Source organism: Chionomys nivalis, chromosome 3, assembly GCF_950005125.1.
Source record: "Chionomys nivalis chromosome 3, mChiNiv1.1, whole genome shotgun sequence".
Taxonomy (NCBI): domain Eukaryota; kingdom Metazoa; phylum Chordata; class Mammalia; order Rodentia; family Cricetidae; genus Chionomys; species Chionomys nivalis.
This window is the reverse complement of record NC_080088.1, coordinates 72159586-72176328: the sequence shown is the minus strand read 5'-3', so window position 1 is coordinate 72176328 and position 16743 is coordinate 72159586. Positions and strand designations below refer to the sequence as shown.

The following is a 16743-nucleotide window of genomic DNA, read 5'->3' as shown; positions in this document are numbered from 1 at the left end:
CCTTAACCTTCCTTTGTAGTGGCATTAGTATTTAAATTTAAGAGACTGTGGATGTTTTTAGAGATGGTACAGTGTTTTTGTAAAAATTGTATTGGGCATGTTGTATCCTTTTCAAAGCACTTACCAAGAACTGTGATATCAGTTTGGGCTGCTGGCAGTAACAAGGAGAGAGACAGGTTTTGTCACCAGCAGAAGTGAAACAGCTTTCTTGCTGTATTTAGTTTCTTTATTAATCATTAACCTTTTCCTTCCCTTCCCTCTCCATCCTTTTCCTTCCGGTTTCATTTTTTTTTCTTTTCCCCTCCCTCTTCCTCTTTCTCCTCTTCCTTCCCTTCCCTCTTTAGCCCTCCCCCCTTTTCCTTCCAAGTTTTAGGAATTGAACCCAGGTCCTTGAATATTAGTTGACTATTCTACCACTCATTGATCTACACCCCCAGCCACTCCCGACATCCACCTTTTAGAAATTGAGATGGCTCTTGTTATCTTGCCCAACTGGTTTTAGATTTTTGGCTTGAAGCATTTTTAAGCCTCTGAATGGCTAGGACTATAGCGAGCTGCAGTCCCAGCATCTAATTTGCTAGCCTTTAGCTGATATTTCAGTGGTGCACACTGAGTAAAGGAGAAGTAGTTGCGAGGGGAGAGGTGTGTGCTGTAGGGAGCTAAATTGGGGTTAGGGTTGGAAACCTTGCTGTGAGGAGGAGGGCTTTCATGTGGCAGCTCTAGTGGCCAGAGCAGACGTCCTGTAATGGAATGCTGGGATATCTGGCTCTTACAAGTGATGATTGCTTACGAGCTAGCAGTCTTAAACTAGAACAGGAGAATAATCAGATGACCTAGCAGCCTAAATCTCATCAGTGATATGTTCTCTCTCTCTCTCTCTCTCTCTCTGTCTCTCTGTCTCCTTTTATTCTTCAGTTATACATTGAAATCAGAAGGCTATAATAGAAGACCAAGTGGTCGTCGCCATAGCAAAAGCAATCCAGAGAGTTCCTTAACATGGAAACCTCAGGAGCAGGGTGTAACAGAGATGGTTTCGGAAGAGGGTGGCAAGGGTGTGAGGCGTCCCCATTGCACAGTGGAGGAGGTAAGCCCTTTCAGCCTGGTATCTTAAAGAAACGTTTTTAATGACTTTTGAGTAATAATTTGTGTACTGTGGCATACAATTCAAAAGGTACTAAAGGGGTACAGTGACTATAAGTGTCCCAGCGTCTGTCCCTTCCTGGCCTCCCCAGCCTGTTTTGACTCATAGTAAGTACTGTTGTTGTATGGAGTACCTGGATGGACATGCCTCTTTGAGTCAGTCTCAGATGTTAGGAAAGGATCCCATTAGGAAGAGATTGCTTTTCAACTTTATTTTTTTGAAGACAGGGTCTCTCTATAGCCCAACCTGCCCTGTGATACCCTGTGTAGACCAGGCTGACCTCTTGACTCACAGAAATTTGTCTGTCTTGCCTCCTGAATGCTAGGATAAAACACGTGCACCATCGTGCCCTGCCTTACTTACTTTGATGAACTTTAGTAGCTGTGATTCAGTAGAGGTGGTGAATGATGCGTTGCTCTGCTTTTCCCTCCCTTTCAGAGTGCGTGGTAAGAGGGGAAGATAATAGGCCTTCATTTCTCGACATGGCGGTGTTGAGGATGATTTCTGTCTCTGCTGTTTCCCAGTTCTACCCACTGTTTGAATTTGGTAGATGTTTTGGGAGCTGCTTGGTTCATCAAAGAAATATTTATTCAAGTCCTAGATACTGCACTAGTTTTTAGTAATTCGGGTTGTGAATCCTAGATTTGGCCCCTGCCTTTAGGAGTTTTACATAACTTATAGTTCAGCAGACAAGCCAAAGGAATTGTGGGCCAGAGGCCCTCTGTAGAATTTCAGAAGAGAAGCCTGAGTGTTTTAGGAGATCTGAGATATGACTAAGCAAATAGCAGATAAGGTGGTGGGCCGTTAGTCTTAGCAAGGACACGTTTGTTAATTGAGAATAATACATAGCATACAGGAAGAACCTGAGGCCCAGATTTCAGCTCTGGATAAATATATGTCACTGACCAAGATACCCTGTGTGTTTAGGGGGAAGATGCTGACTTCAGTTTTGGACATTGTTTAAAGTGCCCGTGAAACACGCAAGAAGACCTCTCCTGTAGACTCTTGGATATAGGTGATGGGAGTTTTGAGAAGAAGGCAGGGTTAGAGACATGTTTCTGAATTTTCTACATATTGTAATTTAGTTCAAGGGAGCTGATAAGAGTATTCAGGGGAAGATGTAGTGTGAGACGAGATAAGGGCAGAGCCGTCAGCACTTCTGGCAGGCAGAAGAGAGCCTGACGGGCAGTGAAGACTGATTGGAAGCTGTTACTGTCCAGGAAGGCCAGGCGAGGTCCGCTGGGTGAGGTGCACCACAAATAAGTAATTAATTAATGTGGCTGCAAGGCCATTGGTGATGTGGATTCTAATTATGAAGTGGATTCTTTCTGTTAATTTCTGGTCGACTCAGCTTTTTTCAACTTAGTTCTGTCAAAGACGCAAATGCCTCCAAGATCTAGCACACTGGTTCTCAACCTTTCTCATGCTGCGACCCTTTAATAAATAGTTCCTCATGTTGTGGGGATCCCCAACCTTAAAATTAGTTTTTGTTGCTACTTCATAACTGTAATTTTGCTACTGCTGTGAATTGTGATGTAAATATCGGATGTGCAGGTGGTCTTAGACCACCCCTGTGAAAGGGCTGTTGGGATCAGGACCCATAGGTTGAGAACCACTGATCTGGCAGACAATGTAAACGAGTGAAGTAGCGTGGAAAGCAGATGGCCTACCTAAAGGTGGTAGCTCCAGGCCGCTGATTCGGTTTTTTTCAAAAGAGGTCAGGATTTTAGATTTTGAAGTTGTTTTTGTTTTTTGTTTTTTGTTTTTTAAAGTTGGTATTTAATTAAAGCAATTTTAAGAACAGTGTTCCCCAAATAAGGTTCATCTCTGGGCTGCATCTCACCAGCCAGTGTCTGGTTAAATTTGAGTTTAGGCTTCATGAGCTTCTACTCACCTTGCATATTTTCTTATCCAGGGTGTCCAAAAGGATGAAAGGGAGAAATACCGAAAGTTATTGGAGCGACTTAAAGAAGGCAGTCATGGAAACACCCTCCCTCCCGTAGCTTCACATCACAGGTAAGAATTGACGAGTGCTTTCTTAGCATATATCCTTAGCATGTATCCTTTGCTAACATGTGTCCTTAGCATGTACCTTTCTTCTGTTTCTAGCGAGGTGCTGGTGTGAAGAGAGCTGGCCGTGGAACTTGTCTGACACTGTAGTGTAGTGGCTTACAACACTGTAGTGTAGCGGCTTACAAAATGTAGTTTTCCGTTAGCTTTACAGACCTTTGCCTACATGAACTCTTTTTTTTTTTCTGGGAAGGGGGATGTTTTTGTTTCTCATTATCTAGCACAGGCTGGCCTAGAACTTATAATTCTTCTGCCCCAGCCTCCCACATGCTGAGATTATACCATTGAAAACCACTTCCAACCCACATGGACTCTTATTCATGTACGGAAAGGGAATCAACTGCCCAGCCTCCTCGACACAGGTATCTGTGTCTCTGCCTTTGTCCTAGCTCCTTTCTTCTGTTCCCTTTTTATCTTCACTCCCTCACAGCCTCTCCTGTATTTCATTTTTCCTTTCTCCTCCCCATACACACACAGTCTCCGAGGCATCTAGTAATTGCATTTTAGAATCCTCTGCTTAGAAATAAGAGTAAAGTCAACTGGGTCATAAGAGGTTTGCTTGTTAATTCAATATGCAGGGGATTTGAAAAGATGTACTTTTATCTGGAGGAGTAGGCAGGAAGGTGTAAGCTCAGGATTTCAGTTCGCCTCATAATTCTAACAAGTGATTGCAAATACACAGAGTCCTCTGAAGTGTGGAATGATACACACAGTCGTATGAAGTGTGGGACTTCAAGCTGAGTCTCAGGATTGTCTAGCTTATTGAACGCAGAAAGAACAAATTATCATTTGGAACTTTAACTTTGGTTATTGCACATCATAGGTTTTTGTTGTCCTCCTGATGTTAAAGGTTGGAATGTTAGTCCTTTCTCTGCGTGACTAAGGCCTTACCTTTTGTGCCTGAGCTGATCTTCCTCCTTTTGTCTTTCTAAGTTCTCAGAGAAGTCAGATGGACACATTAAAGACCAAAGGCTGGGTGGAGGAGCAGAGTCATGGAGTCAGAACAACCCACTTTGTTCCGAAACAGTGTGAGTTCCAGACTGAGCTCCATCATAAGACCTTGGCTTATGTGAGCGCATGCTTATGAGGTTGCAAATCGGTGCACTATTCAAAGATGCTATACCAGACTGTAAAGTATTGTCAGATTTCAAGGCATTGGCTAGCACTTATAGTACCTAAAGTTTTATTTTAAAAAAGAAAAATGCTTTTAAGATTAAGTTGATTAATTAAGATTAATGCCTGTATAGTAGTATATTTTGTGAGGCTAAAATTAATTTACTTCATATTAACTGTCTTATCCTTCTCCAATACTGTTCACTGAATGTCTTTAGCTTATTGAATGATCTGTTATCAGTTTGTGATCAAGCTTATATTGAAGGAAGAAAAAGTGACATGTATTTTAGAGGTGCTTGTGTGTGCGGCAGCCAGTGGCTTTGGAGTTCACATTAACCCAGTGCAAACAAACGTGCTGATACTGTGACTCTAACAGTTGACATTCCAGCCTGGGATTGGCAAGTAAAGGATCTTTTCTTTCCATCCCCACAGACAGAGTTGTTGAAACAAGGGGACCTCTCTGTTCAATGAGAAGTGAGAAGAGGTGCGTGGCCCTTTTAATTCTAAGATTTCATTGAGAGTAAGTCTTCTCACAAGTCACATTTATGAATACCCATGAGGAACCGTGGACCTCCTCGGTCTGCTAACTAGTCAGCACTATGAGTAGGTAAATAGTTCTTAAGTCAGACTCTTCCAAACTGCCGTCGTCTCGTAGCCACCAGGGCTTAGGGAAAGAAGTGGGTGACATCCCCAATGGCCTCTGTCTCAAACATAGGAACAGTGAAGGTAGTTCTGCTTTCCTTAGGATTTTGGGTGGTTATTTCTTTATAGCAGACTTAGCCAGCAGTGGCCAGGGTCCGAATCTGGCCCGTCTGGTTTAAGTGAGCCACAGAGGTGAGGAAGTGTGAATGGGGCTGCAAAACCCGAAGTTTGTTCCGGGCCTTCCCAGGGAGACTTGTTGACCACTTTAAGGGAACTTAACTGTTTAGTATTTATAAATTTATAAATTATGTGCCAGGATGGGTTCTGGAAGGCATAAACGTATCCCCAGAGAGCTCAAAATGGGGTGATTGTTAGCGAGTGTCAGTCACATGCTGTGACTCTTAGGGACTTCCTAAGAGTAGAAATAAATTGATATATTAATATGTAAACAGAAATTGTACAGGAAAGTTTTAAAAGTTTGTGAAGTTGACAACTTTTCACAAAGCTAATTGGAATTCCATTTCAGATAAATTGAGTAGCTGTTACTGTTTAGATTGATTTTGCCTCAGAGGGTTCAGCCCATTGTGATAGGGTAAGCATGGCAAGGTAATGATAGATCAAAATGCAGAGGAAGGGAATGCTGGCTTGTAAGCAGCCTCCCAGCTTGCAGTCTGTGGAGTGCTGGTGCTCATATTCAGAGTGGGCTTGTTGCCTCTATCGAAAAGCCTCTCATAGACACATCCTCTTCTAGGTGGCTCTAAATTGAATTATGATTAACCATTGCAAGTTCACCACATGGACAGTACCAAGGTCTTTTACCAACTTGGCAATAGCTAAGTTCACAGCTGCTGTGATCTTAAAAGTGTTAGGTGAATGACCATAGGCAGCTCCCTGCAAGGAGGGTACCTTCTTGAGGCAGGCAGTCTTCGAAATGATTTTATAGGGCTGGCAAGATGGTTCAGGAGCTTGTCACCAAGTCTGAAGTTTGATCCCCAGAACCCACTGGTAGAGGGAACCAACCTCCCGAGGTTGCCCTCTGATTTACACTGTGTATTGTAGAACTTCTGTCACCCGTCCAGTAAATAAGTGTGAGAGTACCAAGAACAGAGAAACCACTCAATAATAATAAGACAGTAAATAAGACAAGGTCACAGTTTTGTGCTTTAAACCCGTGGCCAGTTTCTTATTTTAAGGAAAAGTACCTGAGCGTTTTTTGGGGGACAGGCAGTTGGGGTGAGTTTTAACAGTACTAATCTTTTTAAGTAATTACATCATCCTTGTCCATCCCTTCCGTCCTTTGGCTCTGCATTTTCCTTCCGAGTCTTCTATAAGCTTGGCTAAAATCTTCCAGCAGTAACCATGTTACATCCTGGCTGCTAAACTGCCTTTAAAGTTCCTTTGTCACTGCTTCCCCACCCTTCTCTTTTTAAGAGAATGGGCAGGGAGGGGTGTGTGTGTGTGTGCGCGTGTGTGGAAGTCAGAAGTGGAGGTGTGTGTGTGTGTGTGTGTGGAGGTCAGAGGTGGAGAGGTGTATGTATGTGTGTGCGTGTGGAGGTCAGAGGTGAAGGGGTGTATGTGTGCGCGTGTGGAGCTCAGAGGTGGAGGGATATGTATGTGTGTATGTGTGCGTGTGGAGGTCAGAGGTGGAGGGGTGTGTGTGTGCGTGTGGAGGTCAGAGGTGGAGGGCTCTGTGTGTGCTTGTGGAGGTCAGAGGTGGAGGGCTGTATGTGTGTGTCTGTGTGGAGGTCAGAGGTGGAGGGGTGTGTGTGTGTTTCTGTGTGGAGGTCAGAGGTGGAGGGGTGTGTGTGTGTGTGTGTGTGGAGGTCAGAGGTGGAGGGCTCTATGTGTGTGCGTGTGGAGGTCAGAGGTGGAGGGCTCTATGTGTGTGTGTGTGTGTGTGTGTGTGTGTGGAGGTCAGAGGTGGAGGGCTATATGTGTGTGCGTGTGGAGGTCAGAGGTGGAGGGATGTGTGTGTGTGTCTGTGTGGAGGTCAGAGGTGGAGGGATGTGTGTGTGTGTGTCTGTGTGTGTCTGTGTGGAGGTCAGAGGTGGAGGGATGTGTGTGTGTGCGTGTGCGTGTGGAGGTCAGAAGTGGAGGGCTATATGTGTGTGCGTGTGGAGGTCAGAGGTGGAGGGATGTGTGTGTGCGTGTGCGTGTGGAGGTCAGAGGTGGAGGGGTGTGTGTGTGCGTGTGCGTGTGGAGGTCAGAGGTGGAGGCATTAGATTTCTTCCTCAGTCATTTTCTACTTTTTTTAGACAACATCTCTAATTGAACCTGGAGCTTGTTGCCTGGCTGGCCGGCAAGCCTCAGCCTCCTGTCTCTTCCTCCCGGGAGCTGGGACTATAGAATGTGCTGGTGTACCCAGCTTTTACATGGGTCCCAGACTCAAATTCACTATTTCCTGACTCATCCACCTCCTCAGTCTTTGGATACAGGGTCTTACTCTGTAAGTAAGCTGACCTCAAGCTCTGATCCTCCTGCCTCTGCCTACTGAATGTTGAAGTTACAGCATGTACCACCTCTTCCTGCACTTCATCCTCTGTAAAATCACCCTCAGACAAGGTTCCCAATTGCAGAGGAAATAGAGCCATTCTTCACCTTCTAATACCACAGACCCTGTGTGGACCTCATGAGTATGTCTAGTGTCCGTATTTCTGTCGGCATCTGGTCTTCTCAGCACCTGTCAGAATCTCCCGTTCAGCTCTGCTTTTGGCTTTCTACAGCGTCTCTCTCACCGGTGTCTCTGTTTCCCTGTAGTCTTCTTCAGACTGTTCCAAAATTGTAGGCTCCAGAGAGAGGTCTAGTCCCAGCAGGAACTGAACTTCTCTGGGACCAGTCCTTCATGTTATTTCCTTCCGCTGCCTGTTACAGTGCCCAGTAGAGAGACACAACCTGAGGGAGGCTTCTGGAGCTCACAGTTTCAGAGAGGCCAGTCCTCACGGGGAGGAAAACATTAACATGGCCCAGTTTATTTACAGCAGGCCAGTGTTCTCAAGACCACTTTTGTTTAGAGATCAGTGAATCCTAATTTCAAAATTTTTTTAAAAAAAAAAAAATTAAGACAGGATCTTATTTAGCCCAGGCTAGCCACAAACTCATTATGTAACCTTGAGCAACTGATCTTCCTGCTCTCAGTTCCCTGGGTTCTCGTATTACAGATGTGCACTACTAATAAATCTTATTCTGGAACTACATGTACCGTGTTCAACAGCAGAAGTCTGTAAGTTCTCAATGGTTTCCTTCTCAGGTACTCAAAAGGGAGAGCTGACACAGAGAAGGTGGCGGGACTCCGATTTGAAAAGGAAGGTGTAAGTAGAAGCCCTTGATAAAGTGTTTGTCGGTTGGTTTTTGGTTTTTCGAGACAGTGTTTCTCTGTGCAGCCCTGGCTGTCCTAGAACTCACTCTGTAGACCAGACTGGCCTTGAACTCACAGAGATCCACCTGCCTCCCAAGAGCTGGGATTAAAGGAGTGTACCACCACCACCTGGCCTACTTTCAGTGTGAGTATTAGAATTAGAGTCTGTAGACATACTCAGGTTTTTAACGATAAAATCTTTTACTAAACATTTAGTGTCTGGCAGAAGTATATTTCTCCCCCTCCCCCCACTTTTGAGGCAGGGTCTCACTGTGTAGCCTTCATCGACCTGAAGCTTGCTATATAAACCATATTGGCCTCAAACTTGTAGAGATCCAGTTGCCTCTGCCTCTAGATTAATTAATTAGAGGTAATTAATTAATTACCTGGGGTTACAGGTATGCACGACCACATCCCAACACAGAAAAAGATTTACTGAATCTTTGTTAATTACATTTTAGTTACATAGAATTACAAAGTGGTAAGTATTCCCTTATCTAATGTTCTGATGGACTCTTGTGTTTAATCATCACTTGTCACTCATTTAGCCAAAGCAAAGAATGCTGACAGTCTTAGCACTTGGGGAGGCCCAAGTCTAGACAACACAGTGAGAGCTGTTGTTTCTGTAAAATGAAGGAGGGAGTGGTCTGCCTGGCAGTCAGCAAGAGCAAAGAATGCTCACTGATCTCTGGAGAATACTGTAGTTCTACTCCAAAGTTCGATTTCTAAACACATTTCCTAACTTGTTTTTTTTTTTTTTTTTTTTTTTCTTCGAGACAGGGTTTCTCTGTGGTTTTGGAGCCTGTCCTGGAACTAGCTCTTGTAGACCAGGCTGGTCTCGAACTCACAGAGATCCGCCTGCCTCTGCCTCCCTAGTGCTGGGATTAAAGGCGTGCATCACCCTTGTTTTTTGTAAGGTGTGAGTTTTCTATATGTAGGGCAAGTGCTCTACCACTGAGCTACATTTTCAATCCCCAGTCCTTGGGGTTCTGTGGAGGCTTCATTATGTATGCATGAGTTAATTAGCAGCCATTAGTGATAGCCTTGCTTTTCTACAATAGATTGTTTTTTTTAATACAGATATGAAATAGAGGACTAGACTGTAGTTCAGTGGTATTTTCTACAATATATTGTTTTTTTTAATACAAATATGAAATAGACTAGACTGTAGTTTAGTAGTAGTGTTTGTTTAGCATGTTAAAGGTCTTAGGTTCCAACTCTAGTACAGAAAGAGGAATAAATAAATTGAAGCAGGTTTAATTAACACAGGCTGACTTTGAACAAGGACAGAAGTAAATTCTTCTGTATAATGAGCTGCAGGCCATACCTCGTGCCTTTTTAAACTATACAGACATCTTTAACTACATTTTAGATGGGGATAGGAACTGAAAATGCTTTCCTTCCTACTCCCCAAGGAATGTATGTGAGTGCTTCAGTTTGCAGTTGATATGCCCCGTGAACCTTTGTTTAACCCTGAAGCTTCCGCTCACCCTTGCCCGGGCATACATACAGGCTGGGTCTTTTTTATGGTCTAGAGAGTTGCCAGTTCTCCTATTCATTCTCTTTCTTCAAGTTAGTGCCAGAGTTTCACATTTTTTTTCTTAATTTTATAGACCTAATTATAAAAAACATCATACACCAAAACTAACCAGACCCAAAGTCTGTACATCTCAGTGAACTGCACAGTTAAAAAGGCCACTTGGAGCAGAGGCTGTGTGGCTTCACGGTGGATTTTGCACTTTCACTATCAAATCTATTTTTATGCATTTATTCACCACCCAAAACGAAAATCCATGACAGTTAAAGCTAGAAAACAATTAGCTTTATATCTTCTTTCATAACGTATATACAGTTTTATATGTTCCATATGTAGTGTGTGTTGTATGTACAAGTGGAACCATGTCAATGTTGAAACTCTTTTGGTCAGACAAGGGTTCACCAATTGGAACCTGATCTGTCAGAAGAAGTGTCTGCTCGGCTGCGCCTTGGAAGTGGGAGCAATGGCTTACTCAGGAGAAAAGTGTCCGTGCTTGAAGCGAAAGAAAAGAACTTCCCGAGCCGGGAAAAGAACTTCCCGAGCCGAGAAAAGGAGAGAAGATCAGATCTCTTTGAGCTTACAGAGGTATGGTTCCTGTGTGGGTCAGCCCGTCTCTAAACTGAAACGCATGCTTTGTTTTGAGGAGTTTCTCTAGATAAGGACTTAGTAGATGAAGTTTAAAAACAAAACAAGACCTGGACTCTGGGTCTTCTTATATTGGCTATGTTAATTACTTGTCTGTGTGAAGGTTGCTTGATAGATCAGTATACTTGGTTTTGGGGGTCTTGGGATTTTTTTTTCGTTCATTACTTAGCCCAGGATGGTCTTGGATCTCACGGCAGTCCTCTTGCTGCTGCCTCTCAGATGCTGGGCTTACGACCATGTGCTATCACATCTGCTGTAACTGATTGGTTTTCTACCCTTCAGATGTTTTGAGTTTTAAAATGGGCTATCAAGAATGAATGTATTGAACATTTTTAAAATTACAATTTTCTAAAACAGTCTTTTTTTATTGATTACCGTACTTGAATATAATGAAAAAATACTAAATAGTAAAGCCATAAAATAACAAAATTGTGTGGCAAGGAAAAAAACAATAATGGAAATAATTTGATTGGGTTCATAAACTAAATATATATTTATCTGCATAATTCATTAAAATAATTAAAGGAAGATATCCTTTATTAAGACTGTTTTGGCTTGGTTTTATTTTTTTCTGAGACAGGATTTCTCTGACTCTTTTAGAACTTGTTCTGTGGACCAGGTTGGCCTGGAACTCACAGAGATCCACCTGCCTCTGCTTTTCAAGTGCTGGATTAAAGGTGTGCATCACTGCCGCCTGGCTTATTAAGACTGTTTTATAGTTGTAAATTTGAATGTTTTTACACTGCAGTTTTGTAGCTCTTGAATAGTGACTGTTCTCAAAGATCACCAGGTGTTGCTGAGATGAAAGGCATTTTCTCACTCAGGCTTTTGATACCTGCTAGTGGTTCTGTGCTAAATCCATGTCTTCTGGACTTTCTAATTCAGGACATGGAAAAGGAAATCAGTAATGCCCTGGGCCATGGTCCACCAGATGAGATCCTAAGCAGTGCTTTCAAATTGCGAATTACTCGAGGAGATATCCAGACCTTAAAGAACTATCAGTGGCTCAATGATGAGGTCAGTTCTCTCTTCCTGCTTTGTCACCTGCTTATAATCAAAGTGACTTCTACCCCGTTAGAAGGGGCTGGGGAAGCCATTTCTGTTCCGCTGCCTTTTCTTTTAGTGCCAGGGATTGGACCAAGGGCCTCCCACGGTAAACAAGCAAGTGCTCTCCACTGAGCTGTAGCCTCTGCCCCTTGTTGCTCCTCTTGTCTTCTATTTTGAGACAAGTTTCCACTAAGTTGTCCAGGCTGGCCTTATGTTAAAGAGCTCAGACACACCTTGAACCCTGTTGTGATCCTCCTGCCTCACCTCATCCTCCGGAATAACTGGGTCATAGTTTTCACACAGCCCCAGGTGTTCTTTCTTGTTTTGTTTTTTCATGCTTGAAATTGAACCTAGGCTCTTGTGCAAACACTCTCCCACTGAGTTATGCATCACTGATTAGTAATATGTAAAGCAAAACATCTCATTTAAAATGTATTAGAGTGGGGGTGGTGGCAAATGCTTTAATACCAGCAGAGGCAGGCAGATTTCTTGAGTTCAGTGCCAGCCTGTTCTACATAGCCAGCCAGGGCTACATAGTGAGACCTTGTCTCCACCCTTCTCCCCCAAAAGGTATTGCCCACGGTTGGTTCTGATGATTACAAAGCCCAGTCTCGATGCCTATAGCTTTATTGTCTGCTGTTGGTACAGTAATAGAGATTGGGTCTGGGCCCTTACACACGGGAAGGGAAGAGGACTGTGGCAATCTCTCCCTTCAGCTTCTTCATAAGAGTAGTCTCATCCATGGGTAGAGTACTCCTGAGTGAATCATTGCCTACTGCCAACACGCTGAATATTAGATTCCTGTGTAAGTATTCCGAGAAAGGACAGAAGTAGGATGCAGCAGTTAGGACCCGCACTTGGTTCCCAGCACCCACATCCTTTGGCCTACTGGCCTGTATGTAACTCCAGCTGCAAAGGATCTTTGTCTCTGGCTTCCATGGGAACCTGCACTCAGCGTGCATATGCTCATATATACACACATAGTTAAAAATAAAAGTAAAGAATTTTTGATTGATATGTGTGTTCAAACCATAGCAAATGATAACTATAAAAGTCACTCAATTTGTTGTCTGTATAACATAGTCCACAAAAGCTGCCTTAGTTCTTATTCCTTTTTCAGCTAGCCAGCTGTTCTGTCCTCAGTTTTCTCATTTGCTCCTTTTGCTCCATCTCCCTATGTCACAAGGCCAGTTAAATGAAAATACGGCTGTTTTGTTTTGTTTTGTTTGTTTTTCAAGACAGGATTTCTCTGTGTTGCTTTGGAGACTGTCCTGGTACTTGCTCTATAGACCAGGTTGGCCTTGTACTCACAGAGATCCACCTACCTGCCTCTGCCTCTGCTGGGATTAAAGGTGTACACCACCACCCAGCAATACTGTCATTTGTAAATGTAATGTAAGTGTAAATTTACTTATTATAAAATTTTTGAAAAATACTTTATATTTGAAAAAATTATTATTCAAAGGTTTCATAAATAATTTGGCATTTTTCCTTCCAGGAAATATAACCGAATTGAGGTATATTTTGGATGTAGTGCTATAGTTAATAGTTCATTTTCTGCATAACAGTTGCATATGCCTTTTTATTATTGCATAGAAATGTGATTCATGTGCTTCAAAATTATAGTCACATGACTTGCTGGTTTTCATTTAGGGAGATGGTCCAGTACTAGAAATTGAATCCAGGGTCTTGCATGTACTAGGCTGTTGAGCTCAATCCATAGCCCTTTATTCTTCCTTGTCTTGCTCATTTGTACTGAACAGTTGTTTTCTGACTTCTTGCATGGACTGTCTTTTCCCTAAGCATCTCACTTCCTGATTCAGGTAGCAGTTTAATTTTGTAATGTATTTGCCATGTTCCAAATTTTAATCTTTTGGTATTTTACAGGTCATTAATTTTTACATGAATCTTTTAGTGGAAAGGAGTAAAAAGCAAGGCTATCCAGCACTTCATGCATTCAGTACGTTCTTCTATCCTAAATTAAAGTCTGGGGGTTACCAAGCAGTGAAAAGATGGACCAAAGGGGTAAATCTCTTTGAACAAGAGCTTGTTCTGGTACCTATTCATCGGAAGGTGCATTGGAGCCTTGTGGTGAGTTGAGAAGGTTAATTGTTGGAGCTTGGTTATAGACTCTTCCTTCTCTTCCTCTCTTTCCCCTTCTCTCTTCTCTCTCCCTCACTTCCCTTCTTTCCCTGACCACCTCTTTTCCTCTCTTTCCTCCTGCCCGCTTCCTTCCCCCCTTTTCTCTGTTCCCATGTCTTTCCTTTCTTGTCTTAGGGATCAATTCCTCAACCTCACACATGCTAAAAAAGGATTGTACTGCTAATTGTACCCCGGTTGCAGCAAAGGCTGCTGTCACTCCTCCAGTGAGAAAGGCCAGCTCTGTAGAGTCTTTTTTCTAGGTGTTCACTTGTTCAGCTTCGGAAGCTACAGGCATGCTTTAGAAGGAGCTCTGATTCTATCAGGAAAGGTGCAGGGGGAAGTTCCATGCTAGGAGGATTACTGGTGTCTTTGTATAGGAATTGAAGTTTGTCCTATTTATCTCAAACCGTGTGTGTTTTACAACTTCAAGTAAAAGTTCTGAAATCTGTTCATATTGCTACATATGTTAAAAAGTTTTAAATGCTCTTATTTTTAGAAATGAAATCATACTACTGTTAATGCTTACATGTTTCTGGCATGGTGTGGTACTGGCATAGTAGCACATGTCGAGATCCCAGTATGTAGGAGGCTGGGGAAGAGAATCTGGAGTTCAGGCTGGGCTACATAGTGAGACTTTATCTCAATAAAAATCAAACAGCAGAAAAGGATGTCTGCCTGAGAATTTTTGCCTTTTCCCATATAGGTGATGGACCTAAGAAAAAAGTGTCTTAAATATCTGGATTCTATGGGACAGAAAGGCCACAGGATCTGTGAGATTCTTCTGTAAGTATGGTCTGAAAGTCTCACTGCTGTGCTGTCTTTCCTCCACTGGATCTCTCTTCTGTTTAATACTAGGGCGCTCTGGGTGGCTGTCTTAATGCAGTTATGAAGTAATGTGTCATGATATGAAGTGCTTCTCTTCAGGGCTCCATCACGTCCACCTTGTTGTCTAAACTAAGGAACTTATCTCAGCTGAGAGTTTCTGTTTGCGAGATCTTGGAGGGCAACTTTGTAGGCGTTTCGGTGTAAGGCATATTCTCAACAATCCTGACTGGAATCAGATTTCCTTGAAATTAGAATTCTGGGTATTCTGAAATACTCAGGGAGTCTTGGCCTGCAATCCTAGAGTCAATTTATAACTGTATTTTCTGAGAGTGGAACTCGATTCATAGAACTCAGGAATATTTTTTAAATAAGATGTGTGCTTTGTGTAGGCAAGTATTCCAAAATCAGTAGTCTCCATTGTCGTCAGATGTCATCCAGGTGAGCATCAACAAGATAGGCAGTGCAGAACCAACCTGTGTGGACCATGCTTTGTCCCAAAAGATGAAAGTTCCTCTGTTTTCCCGTGTTTCAGGAACCTCCTTTGTATTGTTATTTTTGCCTTTAGAGGCCATTATTAAGTAAAATAATTGTTACCTGGACACAAGTATTCTGCTAATAGGACAGCAAGTACATATAGATGGGTAGTATAGAGCAGGGCTTCTTAAATAGTCCCCACTTCCCTTTTCACTTGAGAAATTTCTGTGTGGCTCTAGGTACATAAAATGGTATACAATCAAACATTTTCTAATAAAAAGTGGGTCCTGGGGATTAAACTTAAGTGGTCAGGGTTGGCATCAAGCATCTTTACCAGCTGAGCCATCTTGATGACCCCAATTTTTTTCCCCACAAGACAGAGTTTCTTTTTGTAGCCTTGGCTCTCCTGGAACTCTCTCTGTAGACCAGGCTGGCCTTGAACTCACACAGATCTACCTCTCTCTGCCTTGTGAGTGCTGAGATTGAAGCACAAATAGCAGTTTTTAAAATCAGACATTCTAACATGATACAACCCAGAGATATCTTTGAAAACTTTTATGCTGGGTAGAAAAATAGTAAAAGTCTGTTTTCTATAGTTAGACAAGTTTGTTTCTATAGGAGCAAAAAACTGTACAGTTAAAAAAAAAACAGTGGAATTGCTAATGTACGGGAGTCTTGTGTCTGAGGTGAGGCGTGTCAGTCAGCATTGGTAGGTGGTTGGTGGTGTGACGGCACAATCAGTGTATAGGACGCTTGTGGTTTCTTGAGAGCCAAGGCTGTAGTGAAAGGGCTGCTGCTGCTGCTGCTGCTGCAGCATGAGCCCAAACTGCCCAAACACTGCATTAGTTCATAATATCATAGTATAAATTATTTCATCACACATTTGATTATGGCTGTTGAACATTGAGAAACCTTCTGCTGTGGCCATAGTTCTGTGGCCGTCATCTTTAGTTAGGTGGCTCCATATCATATTGTAACCAACACTTTAGAAATTCAGGGGTGTATATTGTGAATGATACCAGATTTCCTCATGCTACTCAGAGCAGTGTGCAGTCTAAAAATTATGAAATGCTTATTTCTAGAATTTTCCATTTTATATTCTTGGATTGAGGTAACTAAAAGCACAGAAAGTAAGACCTTGGAGAAGAGAGACTCCATTAGTAATTGCTAGAAACCTCCCTTAAAAGCATAACTCCAGGCTGGAGAGATGGCTCAGAGGTTAAGAACACTCATTGCTCTTCCAGAGGTCCTGAGTTCAGTTCCCAGCAAACACATGGTGGCTCACAACCATCTGTAACGAGATCTGGTGCCGTCTTCTGGTGTGCAGGCATACGTGCAGAACACTGTTTACATAACAAATCTTTTTTTTTTTTTTTTTTTTGGAACATACACACGTGCAGGCAAAATGGCAATGCACATAAAATAAAAATATATCTTTGGGGCTAGAGTGATGGCTCAATGAATTCATAAGCATTTGCTCTTATAGAGGACCCAGGCTCGGTTCCCAGTCCCCAAATGGCAGCTCACAACCACATGTAACTCCATTTCCAGGACTCTCATATCCTTTTCTGGCCTCAGTGGGCACAAGGTACATACAGACACACTGTCAAAACATTCACTCAGACACAGAAAATAAAACTAAATAGTGTGTGTTGTGTGTGTGTGAGGGGACCTTTCAAAGATAGGAAGGTAAATAAAATACAGTAAAATATTAACAACCAATTTGTGCTGCCCACAACTTTTGGATACATG

The 16743-nt window shown here is 42.6% G+C and overlaps 1 protein-coding gene across 1 annotated transcript in view; it reads left to right on the top strand.

The window, feature by feature from the left end:
* Senp2 (SUMO specific peptidase 2) overlaps window positions 1-16743 on the top strand; it is a 45987-nt gene that overhangs the window by 17929 nt on the left and 11315 nt on the right. The window contains exons 6-14 of the mRNA XM_057765215.1: window positions 916-1084; window positions 3057-3157; window positions 4145-4239; window positions 4757-4808; window positions 8214-8274; window positions 10249-10443; window positions 11389-11520; window positions 13438-13641; window positions 14396-14475. Of these exons, the coding sequence (XP_057621198.1) occupies window positions 916-1084; window positions 3057-3157; window positions 4145-4239; window positions 4757-4808; window positions 8214-8274; window positions 10249-10443; window positions 11389-11520; window positions 13438-13641; window positions 14396-14475 (1089 nt within the window). The remainder of the gene's footprint in view (window positions 1-915; window positions 1085-3056; window positions 3158-4144; window positions 4240-4756; window positions 4809-8213; window positions 8275-10248; window positions 10444-11388; window positions 11521-13437; window positions 13642-14395; window positions 14476-16743) is intronic.